Source organism: Myripristis murdjan, chromosome 13 (genome assembly GCF_902150065.1).
Source record: "Myripristis murdjan chromosome 13, fMyrMur1.1, whole genome shotgun sequence".
NCBI lineage: Eukaryota > Metazoa > Chordata > Actinopteri > Holocentriformes > Holocentridae > Myripristis > Myripristis murdjan.
In genome coordinates, this window is record NC_043992.1 from 38,449,614 (window position 1) to 38,469,192 (window position 19,579).

The following is a 19,579-nucleotide window of genomic DNA, read 5'->3' on the forward strand; positions in this document are numbered from 1 at the left end:
TAATTTCTCACAGTGTCCCTCAAACGAAAACGAGCTTTACGTTGACTCCTTTGCTTCTGCGTACGGATTATAACCAGGACGGACAGTTTCTTTCTTTCTCTTTCTTTCTTTTTTTTCTGAATAAAGTTCATTCACAAGAGAGAGAGAGAGAGAGAGAGAGAGAGAGAGAGAGAGAGAGAGAGAGAGAGAGAGAGAGAGAGAATAACAAACTGCAGACCAAATAAAGGTCTTGTGGTGACTTAGGGGGGTATTTTAAGGGAACGGACCGGAAAAGGTCCTGCCGTGTTATTGTTCCGCTGGTCCGTCCTGTGTATGGATGTTGCATGAAGCTCGGCTGACCTGCAGCGGCATGTGTGTTATTTTTTTTATGAATCATTTTTGTTTTCCAGCCGGTTTTGCACCATAGCATAACACAGCCGCATGTAGCCATTTTCTGGACTTTGTAGCATAACTTAAAACCGAACACAGGGTTCAGGTGTGTGAGGGAAACAAGCAGAGTTCACCTGTCGGGCTACGGCTTAATAAATAAATCTGACGCCAAGTGAGTCCAGCTCGGTGGCAGTCAGCATGGACCCGGACAGCCGGAGCCGGGACCCGGACAGCCGGAGCCGGGACCCTGACAGCCGGAGCTGGGACTGGGACCGGCCGCAGTGCCGGGCTCAGATGGATGAGATCTTCTTCCGCCAGCATGACTACATCCCAGCCGGCAGCCCTGAACACGCAGACTTCTGGGCCTTCTTTGAGCGCTTCCAGAGGTTTAAAATGAAGAAGGACGTGTCCGGGTGTGGGGGCAGCAGAAAGGAGGAGCGGGATGAAGGAAAAGAGAGCAGGAAGAGCTCCGCCGCAAAGGTGGATATCGGCCTTCCTCAGGAGTATGACGCCCGCTACCGGATCAATGTGTCCGTGTGCACCCGGGACGTGGAGGAGCGCCTGGGGAGGTCGGAGCAGGGAGGCAGACGGAGCTCCGCGGGTCCGGGCAGCCAGGAGGTGACAGACTGCCGGCTTGCCCTCCTGCACTTCCTGGACTTCAGTCAGAGGCAGAGCTTCGGGAAACTGGCCAAGCTCCGCCGGGAACAGAAGAATCTGCCCATCTTCCAGTACCGGGACCGGATCGTGGATCTGGTGCGCCGGCACCCGGTGGTGGTGGTGGCAGGGGACACGGGCTGTGGCAAATCCACCCAGGTGCCCCAGTACCTCCTGGACGCCGGCTTCAGCCACATCGCCTGCACTCAGCCGCGGCGGATCGCCTGCATCTCCCTCGCCAAGAGGGTCACCTTCGAGAGCCTCAACCAGTACGGCTCCAAGGTGCGCTCAGATGAGCCCGTGTCAGGGTGACATGTTCAGAATCAGTTATAATGATGTTTTTGATAGAATACCTTGATGTTGATGTAGTGATGGTATTGTAGGTGATGACTATTTACTCCTATTTACTCATAGGTTTTTGATGTAGTAATGTAGATATGATGACCAAGCAGGTAGAGGCAAGTCATAGAACAGCCAGAACAGTCTAATATGTTCAGAAAATTGCGTCCCTTTACTGTAATCCTGCCTTTAAAACCAGGAAAACACAACACTGCCATATGAAGTTATTATTTTTCCAAAATCCTAAGCAATATCGATGTAATATTGATACAACACCCAGCTCTAACATACACTATATTGCCAAAAGTATTCGCTCGGCTGCCTTCACACACATATGAACATGAGTGACATCCCATTCTTAAACCATAGGATTTAATATGATGTGGGCCCATCCTTTGCAGCTAGAACAGCTTCAACTCTTCTAGGAAGGCTTTCCACAAGGTTTAGGAGTGTGTTTATGGGAATTTTTGACCATTCTTCCAGAAGTGCATTGGTGAGGTCACACACTGATGTTGGACAAGAAGGCCTGGCTCGCAGTCTCCGCTCTAATTCATCCCAAAGGTGTTCTCTCGGGTTGAGGTCAGGACTCTGTGCAGGCCAGTCAAGTTCTTCCACACCAAACTCGCTTATCCATGTCTTTATGGACCTTGCTTTGTGCACTGGTGCACAGTCATGTTGGAACAGGAAGGGCCATCTCCAAACTGTTCCCACAAAGTTGGGAGCATGAAATTGTCCAAAATGTCTTTGTATGCTGAAGCATTAAGAGTTCCTTTCACTGGAACTAAGGGGCCGAGCCCAACTCCCGAAAAACAACCCCACACCATAATCCCCCCTCCACCAAACTTTACACTTGGCACAATGCAGTCAGACAAGTACCGTTCTCTTGGCAACCACCAAACCCAGACTCGTCCATCAGATTGCCAGACGGAGAAGCGTGACTCGTCACTGCAGAGAACATGTGTCCACTGCTCTAGAGTCCAGTGGCGGTGTGCTTTACACCGCTGCATCCGACGCTTTGCATTGTGCTTGGTGATGTAAGGCTTGGATGCAGCTGCTCGGCCATGGAAACCCATTCCATGAAGCTCTCTACGCACTGCTCTTGAGCTAATCTGAAGATCACATGAAGTTTAAAGGTCTCAAGCTATTGACTCTGCAGAAAGTTGCCGTCCTCTGCGCACTATGCGTCTCAGCATCCGCTGACCCCGCTCTGTGATTTTATGTGGCCTACCACTCCGTGGCTGAGTTGCTGTCGTTCCCAATCGCTTCTACTTTGTTATAGTACCACTAACAGTTGATTGTGGAATATTTAGTAGCGAGGAAGTTTCACAACTGGACTTACTGCACAGGTGGCATCCTATTACATTACTATTACAGCACCATGCTGGAATTCACTGAGCTCCTGAGAGTGACCCATTCTTTCACAAATGTTTGTAGAAGTAGTCTGCATGCCTAGGTGCTTGATTTTATACACCTGTGGTCATGGAAGTGATTGGAACACCTGAATTCAATGATTTGGATAGATGAGCGAATACTTTTGGCAATATAGTGTATATGTTAAATTTTTTTTGATTGTGTGGGTAACAGACAGTTTTTCCAAATTTCCAAATTGAGCCTTTTCACTTTGTTTAAAGGAACACTTCACCAAAATTTAGAAAAAATAAAAAAAAATTCCCACTTACAAAAAGTGCAGTCTACCCATCCAGACAGCTTCTGTGTGATTTGGTGAGGTTTCCAGTCTGTTGCATTCCAATTTGCCACGGCAAACTTTATCTATTTGCCTGTAATTTGTGCTCATTTGGGCTGAACTCTTCAGACCGGGGGGGGCTGTGTATTGTGACCAGTATTCATAGCTGGTATTTTTGGAAAGAGCTGCTTCTGTTGAGTATTTCATGAGCTCCATTAATGAAAACACAGCCAGCGTCATTGGGATGGAAACAGAAGATATATTAGAAAATATCATGTGATCTATTAGATAATACATTTCCATATATGGAAACTAGTCTTTATATTTTCCAATATATTGAAATATATGCATAGACCATACATGTCTATATATTGATACATATAAAAAATATATTGCAATCAAGACCAAAAACAGCACTATATTTTTACATGTAATGTTTGCAATATATGCATATACCATATGTGTGTGTGTGTGTGTGTGTGTGTGTGTGTGTCCCATATATATATATATATATATATATATATATATAGGGATGTTTTTTTTTTTTTAACATTGCGTATATGGATATATGCCATGACATATGCATGGACTGTGCATGGCATATATCTGTACATATATTTCCAATACATGTTCCCATATAACTGGAAAGTCATAGATCATGTATGTTTAAATATATGTACCCAGTATTCATCACATATAAATCTAAATACATTATGGATCATGACACACTTGAAAACCTCTCCAAATTGCACAGAAATAATATGGCTAGACGGGAAATGCCTTTTTATTCATTTGGGTGAATTGTGCTTTGAAAAAATCTGCACTTTAACTCAAACTGCAGTCATGATTTGCAGGTGGGGTACCAGATCCGCTTTGAGACCACGCGCACCGCCGCCACCAAGCTGCTGTTCGTGACCGAGGGGCTGCTGCTGCGGCAGATCCAGCAGGACGGGGCGCTGGCTCAGTACCAGGTGGTGATTGTGGACGAGGTGCACGAGAGACACCTCCACTGCGACTTCCTCCTCGGCGTCCTGCGCTCTCTGCTGCTGAGCCGCCCCGCCCTGCGCCTCATCCTCATGTCGGCCACCATCAACATCAAACTCTTCTCCAGCTATTTCAACAATGCGCCTGTGCTGCAGGTGCCGGGCAGGCTGTTTCCCATACAGGTGAGCAGAAACAGGCAGAGCCACATTTTGCGGTGATTCAGACCTCGCTAACATGCTAAGACGTTTCTTGGACTCTTGTTTACCTGTTTCTCCTGCTAAGGTGATATACCAGCCCATTCCCCCGGAGGAGCAGGTGTCGCGCTCTGAGAAGATGGATCCCAGGCCGTACCTGCGTGTCCTGCAGGGCATCGACCAGCGCTACCCCCCAGAGGAGCGAGGCGATCTGCTCATCTTCCTCAGCGGTGTGGCGGAGATCTCCACCATCCAGGAGGCCTGTCAGGTCTACGCCACACACACCCGCCGCTGGATCGTGCTGCCGCTGCACAGCACCCTCTCTCTGGCCCAGCAGGATAAGGCACAGTCACGTTTTAATTTACATTTGATTTGTCTCCTTTCAAAAACATGTCCACAACCTGTCCCTCTGATATGCAAGGTAGAGCTTCTCACTTTTGTTGTGCATTGTCTTGTTGTCCCTCAGGTGTTTGATATTGCTCCTCCTAGTGTGAGAAAGTGCATCATCTCCACAAATATTGCAGAAACCTCAGTTACCATTGATGGAGTGCGCTTTGTCGTCGACTCGGGTATGAATAAAAATAATAATGAACATTTATTTAACCATTAAATCCCTTTAGATTTAACATTTCTTTTCCAAGGGTCACCTGAGGCCTGTACCATAAAGCTGGATTAACATAGTCGGGCTTTCTCTTACTTATCTGGCTTCACTTAACGAGACATCAGCACTCAGGATTTTCGGTACCATAAAGCCGGCTATCAACTCACTAATTCAACCCAGGCTTTCCAATCTAGATCTGTGCGCGCTCACATAAAAAGGGCGGAGTTTGCTGCATGCGACCAATCGCAGACATGGAAAAATCTACCCGAGCCGCATACGTCACAACCGAGGAGCAGACAATAATCATTAATAAATACGAGGAATATAAATCAATAATCCAGGCAAAAAGCAACACAGTTGCAGCTGCCAAAAGCCGCAAGGAATGGTGGCAAAAAATCGCCGACTGTGTCAATGCGTAAATTAGTGGGATTATAATCTGACTTCCCCACCATGAAGGCACGAGTAGAACTGACTACACTAACATTTGTGTGTTCAGTAAATGAATGTGTCTCCCACTCAGCCATACACTCTTGCAGAGGAACTGGCCCTCTCTCACAGTGAGGGGCGACCCTCGCTGGACCGCTGCCCTCAGTTTGAGTTTCGTCAGAATCGTCACTTTGATTCAACTGGTTTTGATATTTCATTTTATAAAGCATCTGACGCCTCGTGTTTATTCTGCTGGTTAAAATATTATTTCACTGTCATTTAAAGACAGTAAAACCTTTGGCATCAACACTCATGTGGACTTTTCAGGTCAGACACCCTAAATACTAAATATGAGCAAACTAATGGAAACCTAAAGGAGCCCAGAGGCTGGCGTGTATTTTATCAAGCTTTTATTTAACCCTCTGAATTAAATTCCCCTAATTTATTTTCATAAACATTAAAAAAAAAAAATCATTAGGCTACATCAGTCTACAAGACCAATTTTTGGTTGGACAGTGCAGTCATGAGTAAAAAAAAAAAAAAAAAAAAAAAATACAAGAAGAATTGTAAAATGTATTAATTTTAATTTTATAAAAGCAGAAGAAAGGGAAAATGGGCAGGCCATTTTCCAAGAGAGCTGATTGGTCAGTAGGTGGGGCTTTTCTACCTGCTGAGCTCTTATCCTGAACTTAACCGGCTCCGGAGCAGGTTAGGTGTTCAGCATACGTTACCACGGCAACGTAGCCCGATAAAAAGTAAACCACCTTTATGGTACAGAAAAGCCAGGGTTAAGCCTGAAGTTAGCTCGCTAAGCCGAAATCCAGCTTTATGGTACAGGCCTCTGGTCAAGATAGCACACCATTACAATGTTAACTTATTTGAATTTACTTAATTATAGAGTAACAAGCCAGAAGGATGCATGTACTCAGGCCAGCTAACTTTGGGATACCCCACATTGTTAATGTGCCATAAACCAGTAGTTGTATTATGTTCTTGTTTGTGTTCTTGTCTTTCAGGAAAGGTAAAGGAAATGAGTTTTGATCCTAAGGCTAAGATGCAGCGTCTGCAGGAGTTCTGGATCAGCCGAGCCAGCTCTGAGCAGAGGAAAGGCCGCGCTGGTCGAACGGGTCCAGGTGTGTGTTACCGCCTGTACGCCGAGTCAGACTACGACGCCTTCGCCCCTTATCCTGTCCCTGAAATCCACAGAGTGGCTCTGGACTCCCTCATTCTGCAGGTACCACGAGATGCTGCAGATCCACAGCCCTCACTTCTGATTTGTGCTTCATCAGCGAGTATAGCTGCTGAACACGACGCCTTACTGTGCCTTTTTTTGTTCATTCAGATGAAGAGCATGTCCCTCGGAGATCCGCTTTCGTTTGCCTTCATTGATCCGCCTCCAGCTGACAGAATCCAGACTGCAGTGACTTATCTGAAAGAGCAGGGGGCGCTAGACCGTCACAGTGAGCTGACCTCGATCGGCAGTTTGCTGGCACAGCTGCCTGTGGATGTCGTCATAGGTGAGGACCCCTCAGCTAAACTTAGGGCGAGGACTGGTCTTCTCCTGTTTGCTTATCAATTCCCCTTTATGCAAAACAGTGCTGGTCAGATTTTGATAAAACTTGGAGAAATGATAGTGAGCGATGATCGCTGCATTGTGGGAAATGACTCTGATCAGGCCCCATTGTTCATACACCTGTCCATCATGCGATCTCTCAGACACCAGTGATTGGATTTGTACAAACTGCTGTGTCTGATCGCTGCTCTGACATTTTCAGAATTACACTGAAGAGGTTATTATAAATCAAAACATGGTGACATAATAGGATTTCTTATTGATTGGCCTAGGGTGACTCAGCACATCTGAGGATCTCATATTTACTGTTACCTTGTTGTTGTTGTTTTTGTTGTTTGATAAATGAAAAAAAAGAACACTGATAAAATAATATTTAAAGAAAAGCAGGAATGTGAACAAATGTGAAATGTTTTATTAAACTGTGGAGAAGAAATGAAGAAAAAGCAAAAGTAATCACATCAGGGTATTTGCTTCATTTGGCAAGTGATTGGTTTATGTTGAAAAACTGCTAGACGCGGCACCTTGAACCAGTTTGGGTTTGTGTTTGGTTAAATGTGTGTGTGTGTGTGTGTGTGTGTGTGTGTGTGTGTCCGCTCAGGGAAGATGCTGGTGCTGGGCTCTCTGTTTAACCTGGTGGAGCCGGTGCTGACGGTGGCAGCGGCCCTCAGCGTGCAGTCGCCCTTCCTGCGCAGCGCACAGCACAACCCGGACTGCACCACCGCACGCCAGCCCCTGCACAGCAGCCAGGGAGACCCCTTCACCCTCCTCAACACCTTCAACGCCTGGGTGGAGGTCAGTGGGAAAACAGTGCAGCAGTATTCAGTCATTCTGGTGGTTTATTTATTCCATGGAGTGTTTTTGGGAACAAGTATAAATACGAAGCGGCACAAGGCAGAGCGCACTGGTATCCAGAAAATGACACTTGATTCAAGAACATTTTGGAAACAATTTTTTTTTATTATTATTATTCTGTGTGGTTTTTTTTATTTTTATTTTATTTTTATTTTTAATTTTTTTTTTGTATGGACCTTGAGTCTGGAATAAAGCATATCTATCTATCTATCTATCTAAACAATATATTTATTAAGTTTTTCATAAAGACAATAAAACAAAACAGCAACAACGTCAACATCAACAGGAGCAAAAAAGAAGGGAAGAAAAGAAAAGGGGGGAACATCTCAACTCACAGATTCACGTATTCAAACAGGAAAATGACTCAGGAATAGAATAAATTTGAAAAGAAAAAAAAAAAAGACTTACAAGTGACTTAATATCAGGTGTTACAGGTGTATCACACAAGCCCTCTTACAAGAATAGAACACATATCTAGACCAATGTGTGCCATAAAAGGTTGGAAACAAGTCGAGTAGCATCAGAAATAATCGGAAAAAAGTGGGATATTATCTCATCCCATTGGCATTTTTTTTTTAAATTGTTGATTTAGATGACAGAATTAGGTATTACTCCAGTTTGCTATCACTATTTCATCACAAAAATTAAATTATTGGCCAGTCCTGTTTGAACCTGTTTACATCCGGATAAATCTCTAACAGGATTCATTCAGTTATTGCATCTGTTTGCTCATGCTGTTCTGTGTTTCTGTCATCAGGTGAAGGGTGAGAGAGGTGGGGGCTCGAGGAAGTGGTGCAGGAGGAGAGGCCTGGAGGAGCAGCGCTTATACGAGATGGTGAATCTACGCAAACAGTTCAAGGTAGGCTGGGGAGACCTGGCTCATGTGACTCACTGTGTAATGTCGCTCCTGAAGGCTGTTTTTTTTTTTTAAACAATGTGCCTTTCCCTTTTCGGTTTTGCAGGACTTGTTGAAGAGCCACAGCCTGCTGGAGTCAGAGTTCAGCGCGCCCTCTGGTGGCCACCGCTCGCAGCGCAGGGAGAGGCTGACGGAGAGGAGGAAGCTGCATCAGCTGAAGAGAGACCACGAGCAGCAAGAGGGCAGCAGACGGAAAGTGCTGAGGCTGGAGGAGGGCCAGGAGGGCGAGTCCTCCTCAGGGTCCGATGGAGAGGAAACAGGCCGAGGCAAGAAGGACAAGGACGGCTCAGGACAGAACATGGACATACAGGTAGATAGAAAGATAGATAGATAGATAGATAGATAGATAGATATAAACTTGATTAATCCCTGCAGGGAAATGGCAGTGCCATAGCAGCAGGAAAAACAGCCACACACAACACAATAAAGACAGTAAAACCACATTAAAAACAGACTAAGAAGTGCAGTAAAATAAATAAGTAGATAAATAGTAAAATAAATAAAATACAATGAAGTAAAATACAATGAAGACCACAGAGGCTGAGGCACTATAGGCAATCGATGGGGCAGTAACTAAATAAATAAAATAAAATAAATAAAACTAAATAAAACTATCTAACTATCTATCAGGTGAGCTCAGACTGAGGAGGGAATGTGCCTCTGGTTTCCAAATCCTCACTACTTGAACCCAAAATTCCATTCCAGGCTGCCTGAGCAAATTTTTACACGATAAATCAAACGTACATTCAGTATTTACTTTATTATATGTGGAAATATGCATGTCCTGTGCTGCCCAGTGGATACAGCATCACATGAACACACGATTAATCCATATTACAGATGTATGCAGCTTCGTAATGTGCTTTTGATAAAGGTTTTGACTTATTGGCATGATATGTTTGAAGTGATATGCCATGATATGTTTAGGTTCCCCCTGTCTTTCAGCAAACATTTAATTCACTAAGCAGAACTTCCTGAAATAAGGTTTATAACTTTTTTTTTTTTTTTAATTTATATCGCACATACACAAAACATACCCTCTCATGCGTACATATACTGATTTATACTGCAAGCTCACAATAATAATAGTAGTAGTGATGATAATGTTAATAATGATGACAATAATAACAGCAATGACATGATACAAATATCACCAGAGTATTAGAAAGAAAAAATAAAATAAAAAAAGGGAAACAAAAACACTCATACACACACTCACAAAAAAAAAATAGTATAGTATGGTAGTAAGTAGTAGAAGATCTATACTGCATATTGTCCTATGAGCAAGGCAGCTTTATCCTGCCGGAATTGACCATGGAAAGTTTGACCAAGGAAATAAGGTGGAAACAGCTTTTTGAGTAAGCCATGTTTATGCTCTTGATCCAGGAGGAGTGTGTGTGTGTGTGTGTGTGTGTGTGTGTGTCGTGTGAGGCTGAGCGCTTTCTCCTTGTTTGCAACAGGAGGTGAAGTTCAAGTTGCGGCACAACGTCTCAGAGCTGCAGGAGGCGGCCAGCTCCAGCCAGGATCTGTCCTCCCGTCAGCACTCTCTGCTGAAGCTGCTGCTGTGCCGCGGCCTCTACCCGCAGCTGGCACTGCCCGACGAGCACAACAGCACACGCAAGGACACGGAGCAGGTCAGGACACGCCTCACACCTGCAGTCACTCTTTCCCTCTCGCCCCTCGAGGCCTTGGATCTTTGGAGATACACCTTTATAGATCCTTGGCTTCTCATTATTCCAGATTAACCTCCTGAACCCCAAACCCGCCGGCGGGATAGAAAGACATGTATTTTTTTTTAAAAATCGCCAAAATCCAACCGTTTATCATAGCTGGAAGCTTTAAAAACGTATTTTTTCGTCAGAAATGTCCGACCTCCGTTTAGCGGTAGAAAAAAAGACGAAACTAGGCCTAAAAAAGTGAGTTTTCATTCGAATCATTTTATTATACATGCTTCATTCAACAATTCGCCCAAAAATTGCCGTTTACTCAATCCAGATCATTCAAAAAACAGAAAAATCTGCAGTCTTCAGCGGATCTGAGACATCTTGATTGATTCAGGTGAGCCTAACAGTCGCATGACAAAAATTCACTGAATTTCAGTGTGTAGGCAGCAGTAGTAACATGGAAGGGCACAAGGCAGTAAAAACGCCTAAGCTTATACAGGTTGGAAAAATGTTAATATTTCAGGAAATACATCATGTGAAGCCCTACTTTTTTTTTTTCCTGGATCAGTGACACTTGTGGGCACCTGAAAAAATGTTCTGTACATTTATTCCAGTGTTTCTCGATTTTTGTAAAATAAATTATCAAAAAAAATCAGTTTGCCTTTTTTATTTTTTTATTATTTATGGCACAATAACTCTTTCATACTGTGTGAAAGACATTTTTGAATGGCTTCAGGTGATAGCCACAGCTGTGCTGTTTCCATAGAGGTGCAGCACTTGTAATTGCAGTGAAAAACAAGCCCACAGTGAGCCAAAATGTGAGGGGAGCAGAAAACACCCCAAAACTGCTTGGGGTTCAGAGGGTTAACAGGATAATATGAGCCTTAGCCTTGTCTTGTGGCTCAGGATGGGGGGAAATATTCTGAATAAATATTATTTGTTCTAACAGCTGCAAGTGGGGGAGTGTTCAGTAAACTGATCTGAGCATGGGTGTGTTTTTGATTTCAAACATTCACATTTGAAGTTTAGGTGAAAATGTGCTTGACAGTTTGATGCTGTGTGTCTGTCAGTGTGTGTGTCAGTGTGTGTGTCAGTGTGTGAGTCAGTGCACGCCTGTGTGATGCTGGTGAAGATGCAGTGTATGGTCCCTGTTCAGTGCTGTCTGCTCTTGTTCTGTAGGTTTTCCACACCAAGAATAAGCACGGCGTGGTGATCCACCCGACCAGCGTGTTTGCCAGTGACCCGGAGGTGTTACATGTTCCTGAGGACGAGACCGGACACACGGGTAACGCCCTGTCACATCTTCTTTAAAGCTGCAACATAGTCCAGTCATTTTAGGCCAAAATTGGGGTCAACCTAGGACAAACTGCAAGAGAAGCAAACTCAACTGATTTTGTATCCTCAGTTTGTCCTGAGTGAGGGGAAAAAAGTCCCAAGGAATCCCACTGGTGGAAAGTTTTGAAAATCACCTTTTTATGACCACATATTACCAAAAAACACTGTTTTTAACACACAGGGGAAAGGGGTTCCAAATTTTACTTTCAGATATCACTATAAAAATTCACAAGTTGATTACACACACAAAGACAAGAAAAAAAGTCAATTACAAGTTCTTTGAATTATTCTGTTTACACATGCATATCACACATGATCTGATTCGATATGCGCTAATAAGGAATATAAGGAATAAATGCCAGAAGAGACATTTAAACAGTGAATTAAAAGGTTACTATATATATAGTAACCTTGAATTAAAAGGTTACTATATATTTAGTAACCTTTTAATTCACTGTTATATAGTAACCTTTTAATTCAAGGTTATATGTAGTATTCCAACACCAACTCTTCTTTGTCAAAAAATGTTCATGATGTTTGTATAATTAACATAATGCTGCTGTCTAACCAAACCTTGTATCTCCATAGTATTAGCTTTTCAGAAACTAAGGAAAACAATCTTGTCCCTAGTTTGATGACTGTACATTTTTCAGTTTCTATAATTAGTTTCGTAAAGGTTTCATAACCCTGAGGATCTTTCTAGATCCTTCTAAACCCATAGAGAACCTATAGAGGAGCATGGAAACCTACAAATTAAGCTAAAAATGACCAAAATTGGAGATCCAAGTGACAGTGACAATAAGCAAATCATATCTCACATCGGGGATATTGTCCATATTGTTCTTTCCCTGTTTGCGCTGTAAAAACAGCACATTCTTGGTTTGGGCCATAAAAACCACTTTTCCACTAGTACCTACTCAGCTCGACTCGGCTCAATGCGGTTTCGGTGGTTTTCCATTACAACTGAGTCCCACCTCGCCATGGGTGGAGTCGTCACAGCGAGGCGGCGCACCGTCCAGCTCCCTCTGGATTCTTTGGGCCACCAAGCACAGAAAAGTCTCCACGTCTTCATTTGACCACGGTGTCGGTTTGCTCACCATTTTCCAACTTTGCCAACTTCAGTGATGATCAATGCACACGGTTGCTGTTGACGTTTTTTTTTTTTTTTGTTTTTTTTTTTCAATGCCGGGTTTGGTTTTCATGCAGGAGTCGCTCTCATGTGTCGTCGCTCCCTGTCCAATCAGTGGCCTGCACGGCGTTTACGTCACATTTTCGGCTCGACTCAGCTCGCTTGGAACCCCGGCTGAGTAGGTCCCAAAATAGTACCTGCTACCAGGTACTACCACCTGATGGAAAAGCTTACAAACCGAGTAGAGTCGAGCCAAGTAGGTACTAGTGGAAAAGGGCCAAAAGTGTCCCACTGTGCTGTAAAGTAAACAAACAGGTTTCCCTCCTGTTGGCCTCCTTTGTGTACAGTCTTTACCTCAGAATCACCGTAGTGATGATTTTTTTTTTTTTTTTTAATTAAAATGCTGCGCATAGCACCTTTAAGCTCTATATAACAGTGAGATCCCCAGTTTAACCCCCTCTGTCTCTGTGTGTCTCTCTCTCATATCTCTGTCTGTCTCTCTCCTTGTTGTTGTCTTCCCCTCCCTCTCCGCCTGTCTGTCTCCTTCCTGCCTGCAGCTCCAGACCGGAGGGACAGCAGCAGACACCAGCTGCTCGCCTTCGTCACTCTGCTAGAGACCAACAAGCCCTATTTGTCCAACTGCGTCCGGGTCCCAGCGCTGCAGGTTGGTGCTAACCCTAACCCTAACCCTAACCCTAACCTAACCCTAACCCTAACCTAACCCTAACCCCAACCCATCTCACCTAACCTAACCCTAACCCTAACCCTAACCCTAACCTAACCCTAACCCTAACCCTAACCCTAACCCTAACCTAACCCTAACCCTAACCCTAACCCTAACCCTAACCTAACCCTAACCCTAACCCTAACCCTAACCCTAACCCTAACCCTAACCCTAACCTAACCCTAACCCTAACCCTAACCTAACCCTAACCTAACCCTAACCCTAACCCTAACCCGCGTCTGGGACGTCCCGGTTCCCGTCCACCAGCTGGACAATGTGTTTCTGAAATGTTCTCCTTGATGAAGCCAAAACCAGCGCTTTACTGATCCAGTAATTCACAGGGTGTCTGCAAGTCCGGAAAAAGCCTTAACATGTCTTAAAGGGATAGTTCACACATTTTGAAATATTTGATGTTTTGATGATTTTACCTATCCCCTAAGTGGTATGTAGGGCGGCTTTCCCCCTCTAATCGCTTTTGCCATGCTGCATACTAACTCCTTGGTTAACTTTCTTTAAAAATAACTGCCCGAATCCCTCTAAGAAAAGTTTTACAAATGTTATCAAAAAAGAAAATGCAGTCATCATTACCAAGTGCAGTGGACAATATTTTAGCTGTAATTACTGTTTATGAGACTCCACTGTGACTATGAACCAATGTAGGGGTTGTCAACCGGTGGTCCACGTCCCCCTGGTGGTATGTGACGGTATTGCAGGTGTTCCCAACCATGCATTCAGTAACAGAATTTGAAAGTTGGATGTTTTGCAATAAAAACACCTTTTTTGCAAGTTTCAGTGAAAAAGTAAAATTCACCCTATAAAGCCTGAACTATGAAAGAATTGGCAGAAAATTCCAATTTTTTGAAATTGAACCCTTTATTTAGTCCAATAACAAAATATATTAAAAAAAAAAAACAAAAAAAATCAAAAAATATGTTATTACACGACCTTTCTGGTGTATGATATATGATATGTACTTGAAGTGCCAATGGTGTGGTCCAGGGTGAACAGGGGAAGTGTCCAAAGGTATACAACAGTATTTTGGTCAAGTATTGATTAAACTGAAACAGAATGTGTTATTTGATAACGTGCATCATATATGATACAAACGACTTTATAGAGTTAAGTAAAAGTGAGTTATTAATTTGAGGAACAGTGGACCGCAGGTTGCCTCTGAATCAGGGAGGAGGTCCTTAAATAAGTTGACAACACGTGTTCCAGTGTGCGATGCTACAACCCTACTAATATAATATCAGCTATTTCAAAATGGGTGTCTTAAATAGAGTTTTACAAGTCTTAAAAATGCTGTGATATCTTGATCCATTGTTCTTATGCTGAGAAATGAACTCAGCAACAGTTCTTTTTATTGTGTTGTTTTTTTTGTTCTCTTTTTTTGAGTGTTGGAAATAATTGTTTTATTATATTGTTATTAAGTGAGTCCATTTTGTCCAGGCTCTGCTGCTGGTAGCGAACTCCGTGGACAGTAATTCGGACTGTACCCGTCTGGTTGTGGATGGCTGGCTGGAGCTGGAGCTGCGGGATGCAGAGGGAGCCCTCAAAGTGCTGTCCACGGCTCTGACCCTCAGGACGGACTGGGAGCGCCTGCTGCTGGCCCAGCTGGGGAAGGGCACCACCGGGGGGCTGGGGGGACCCGGGGTGTCCCGCAGAGACATGGAGAAGCTGAGCGAGGGCCTGGTCCGCTTCCTGCTGTACACTGAGGTACTGAGGGATGAGGTGTTCAGGTGTAAGCAAAAAAAATAAATAAATAAAAACTCTAAAAACGCTACAGATCAGTGATAATTGCCATATTGAAACACTTAAAATATTAGCCCTTCAGTAAGTTTGAATTTTAAGTTTATTTGTCCAGTGATGACACGTAGAAGCACCAGGAAAAACTGACAAAATGAGAAAATGGAAAAACACAAAGATGCAATCAATAACCTGTGGAGAGATTTAAAATGAATCTATAGTGGCTAAAAACATTTTTCCTGAAAACACAACAAATGCACTAAGAAGCAGCTTTACTGGAATCGAAGGAATCTGATTGACAACAGAGACAAGATGGTGGCAAACAGTAGAGCGACAACAAACATCCAAAAATGACCATAAAACAGAGAATGAAATCAAATATAAATTATTATTATATGTTTCATGCCTCAAGTGTACAAGTGTGTATAGTTTTGTTCGCTTCTACGTTGCCAAACCCTCTCAGCGACTCTGATGTCTTTAAAGTGTCTATGTGAAAGGTGTGCTTTAAAACAGAGAATGTCTTATGGAGCTGCTTACCTTCCCGTCCAGGTGAGCTACAGCCTGCGGAGGCTCACTGCCTTCCAGACCCAGAACCTGTACATCGGCCCTCAGCCTGAGCAGGACCCGTCCCAGACCCAAACCGCCAACCTGAACCCGCTGTTTCCAGGAGTCGAGGCCAAACCGGACCCCGTTAAAGGAGGCCTGCGCGTCACCGGCTTCTTCACCTACAACTGCCTGGCGGTGAGTCCGTCTGCTCGCGTGAGAGAACGCCGATCTCCTGAAACCTTAAAGTCACAGCGCTGTGTTACGCTGTCTGCTGCATTTCCAACCTACAGTGGTGGAAAAAGGTTTTGGGACACCCCGTGCATTTGTGAAATATTGCATTAAGAATCACTCTTAGTACAGTCACAGCCAAAATATTCAACAAATCCTAAAAAAGCCATTCAAAACTTCAAATTGATTGGTTCCATAAAAATACAGAAGACATTTTGAGTATTTGCTCATTTTGGTACCAGTGATGAAGGTTGTTCTTTTTTTGTTGCCAAGCTTGGTGTCTATATAAAGCCAACACATCTGAAAGTTCTTCAGACACAAAAACACTAAAACCAGGAACCTAACGCAGGAAACACGTCTAAAGATAAAGATTACACTGTCAACTATTCAGTTTGGTTAGTTTTTCTTGTAAACAATAAACAAAAAAATATAATTTGTATTTGTTTGTATCTGTCTAATGCAGCCACACCTTTTGAAACACAAAAAAGATTTTTCCACAAATATTTCATGAGAATTTACACGGTTAGAAGGGAACTGACTGTCATGCTGTAAAGTATGCTGCAGTCATGGAGGGAGATCCCGAGGCACTCTGGCGTGTGAAAATATAAAATCCTTTATTCAAATGGGAGACCCAACGCGTTTCGATAAGTTACATCTTCATCAGGGGTGTAAGAGCATAAAGTGCACAGGTGTGTATTTAAAAGGTAGTCACATGGTCACATGGGTGGACATGGAGTGGCCACATGACCACGTCTAGGGACTGCAACCAGTAGTTGTTCCCAATATTTCACAGACTGAGCCTCTGCAGCATTCACCCCCACCCCCTCTATTTCATGATAATATTTGAGATTGTGTAAAATTTTAAGGGTGTCCGAAAACTTTTTTCCACCGCTGTATAATGTCCCAAGTTAGTGCACACCTTTCAGAGTGGCACAAGTGAAAAGCTTGTCCCCTTTTCCTAAGACACCGCGATTGTGACCCTGCAGTTGGAATTCATTATTTTTGATCCAACACAGATCATTTCTGAGCTTTTAACTATTTAACTATTTAACTATTTAACTATTAACAGTTTGTCATGATGCTGCGTCCCACCCTGACGCTCTGTTTTACCCGGGAATATGTTCAACCGTGGGAGTAGGACAAGACCGTTGAAATAGTGTTTCCCTGTGCCTGTAATAAATCCAGCACAGCGTTTAAAGGGCACGGCAGCGGTCTGTAGGTAGCGTTGCCTTATATAGCCCTGATCTCTCCACTGGTCACACCACGACCAGGTGAGGCGTCTTCTCCTTGCTGCTCTGATGTGCTTCACTCATGCAGATGGACTTCAGCGGCTCATTGAATACAAGGATTTTGCAATTACTGATTATCTGGAGAAAGCAGGGATTTGCGAACAAACAACACATTTACTTGATATATTTATCATGGCTTAAGTGAAACACATGTTGCTTAACCCTCCTATTATGTTTGGGGTCAATTTGACCCCAGCCAATGTTTACCGTCTCTAAATAAATGATTAACATAATTTTTTTTTTGCTTCATATTCAATGAGTGTTCCTAATGTAATGGGCACTACCAGGTAAAGATGAAATTCACATGATGATATGTTTTCAACGTCCTGTACACACTTTGTAACGCATTGGTTATAAATAACAAAAATCTGTACTTAGAAATCATATAAAGCCATTAAAACACCAAAAATTAATATTTCTTTCCAATTTTAGATCAATCAGTGAGATTTTATGGTGATTTGCATATTTTTCCATCATCGCGTAATAGGAATACTGGATGTATAAGTGGGGGTGGGGGTGGGGGGAGTTATGTTTTATTTAAAGGGCTATTTAGGTCATCAACAAAGAAACATAAAGTACTTGACACATAAACTTTGATAACAATTTTAGTTATAATAATTTTGTGAAAGTTTAAACTGCAGGAGTCAAATTGACCACAAACATAAAGGATGTTCAAAAATGTGAACATAACAGGAGGGTTAAAGACCCCATGGAATAGACTCTTTACTTTCTTGATTTTATTTAGTTCCCATTGAAAGAGGATGTTTGGGCGGGGCAGGAGCAAACTGATACCAGGATGTCAGTTTGGTAGAGAAACACAATTCTGTTTGAAGGGATATGTGGATGAGAGATTTGTGAAGGTTTTATTGGCTGAAATTGTAATTGACCCTCACAAGTGCAGGATGATGTCACTGTTTAGGATGCTCTGTTTGACAGGATGTAGAGGTCATGTGAGGTCATTTCATGGAGACTCTAAATCAGGGGTGTCAAACTCGTGCCATGGAGGGCCAAGAGGCTGCAGGTTTTCATTCCAACCAACAACTCCACCAGGTGATTTCACTGATCACCCTACCTCGAAACAGAGAGGCGGGACTAATCAGTGAAATCACCTGGTGGAGTTGTTGGTTGGAATGAAAACCTGCAGCCTCTTGGCCCTCCATGGCACGAGTTTGACACCCCTGCTCTAAATGCTTCTTCTGTTTTATGTGTTCACTGTGTTTACCTGGCAGCTATCAGTCGTTGGAAGTGACTGATTTGTAGATTAATTGTGTTTTTGGTGTCTTATAATCCCATAACGGATGGGTCACAAGACAAAAGAATAATTAAAATGTATTCATTCATTCATTCATTCCAAAATATGTGCACTTTGAGAAACTGGATACTTACAAAATGGTTGCAGGTTGCAAAATAAAAAATAAATCTGACAGTGGAATGTTTTACTTGCTATCTGATGGGTCTTACCTTTCAACCAGGTGATGTTTTTACCCAGATGAATGCATATAATCTGGTGATGAAACTCTTCAGCTGAAACATGATGGAAATATTATTAAGACTGATAAGTTCCTGTTTTTCCTCTGTTTGTTCTGCAGGACTCCAGGGATCTTTACAGCGAGTGTTTACGCACTTTCTGGACGTGTCCAAACTGCGACCTCTACATGCCTCTGACTCCCCTGGAGCGCATGCAGCACGAGGCCTCCTGCAGGCCGGCCGCTGAACTGCAACAGGAAGGAGGTCAGAAAGTACATCTTTGCCCCTTACTTCTGTCTGTACACATTTTCAGATATTTGTTTTTCTCTCTTTGTGGTTGCTCACACACGCATTTAGCAGTGGATACTTGACATTATGCCGTTAGTCTGAAAATAAACGTTCCAATTTGAGACAACAAATGTGTTTGTTTTGCTCTCCAGAGCCGGAGAATGGCAAGGCGAGCTCCTCGTCAGCGTCCAGCCTCACCAGAGTGTATCACTGCGACGTGTGCGACGAGGACCTGAGCCTCACCTCCACTGAGATCCTCAAGCATAAACGGCAGCACATGTACTCCGCCAAGTGACTGACCGAGCCGACAAACGGAATGAGGACCGCAGTTTGTTCCTGTCTGGTCACGTTTATCACGTGGAACCGACTTAAGACGTTTTTCTAGAATAAACCATTTTTATGTTCTTTTGTGTCACCGTTTTACTTCCTGTTTATACTTCTGCAGGGTTCGGAAAAAATTATTAACCCTATAAAGCCATTTGTATCATGGACATGGACATTTTCAATTCCGTTTTACGTTTTCAGTTTAATCAATACTTGACCAAAATACTGTTATACCTTTGAACACTTC

General features: G+C 43.2%; 1 protein-coding gene across 2 annotated transcripts; it reads left to right on the plus strand.

Moving 5' to 3' along the window:
* Nucleotides 1–290: 290 nt before the first annotated feature.
* Nucleotides 291–19,413, plus strand: dhx34 (DEAH (Asp-Glu-Ala-His) box polypeptide 34). 2 transcript variants are annotated; one of them, XM_030067721.1, is made up of 17 exons: nt 291–576; nt 619–1,305; nt 3,901–4,212; nt 4,313–4,567; nt 4,691–4,793; nt 6,268–6,485; nt 6,594–6,768; nt 7,423–7,616; nt 8,434–8,535; nt 8,639–8,902; nt 10,053–10,226; nt 11,436–11,541; nt 13,278–13,384; nt 14,894–15,160; nt 15,740–15,931; nt 18,843–18,984; nt 19,161–19,413. In XM_030067721.1, exons 1-17 carry the CDS (start codon nt 568–570, stop codon nt 19,301–19,303), a joined length of 3,450 nt encoding a protein of 1,149 aa, XP_029923581.1. In that variant the 5' UTR covers nt 291–567; the 3' UTR covers nt 19,304–19,413. The 2 variants fall into 2 exon arrangements, with proteins under 2 accessions (XP_029923581.1, XP_029923580.1); XM_030067720.1 differs by having other exon boundaries at nt 291–1,305.
* The last annotated feature ends 166 nt before the right edge of the window (nt 19,414–19,579 follow it).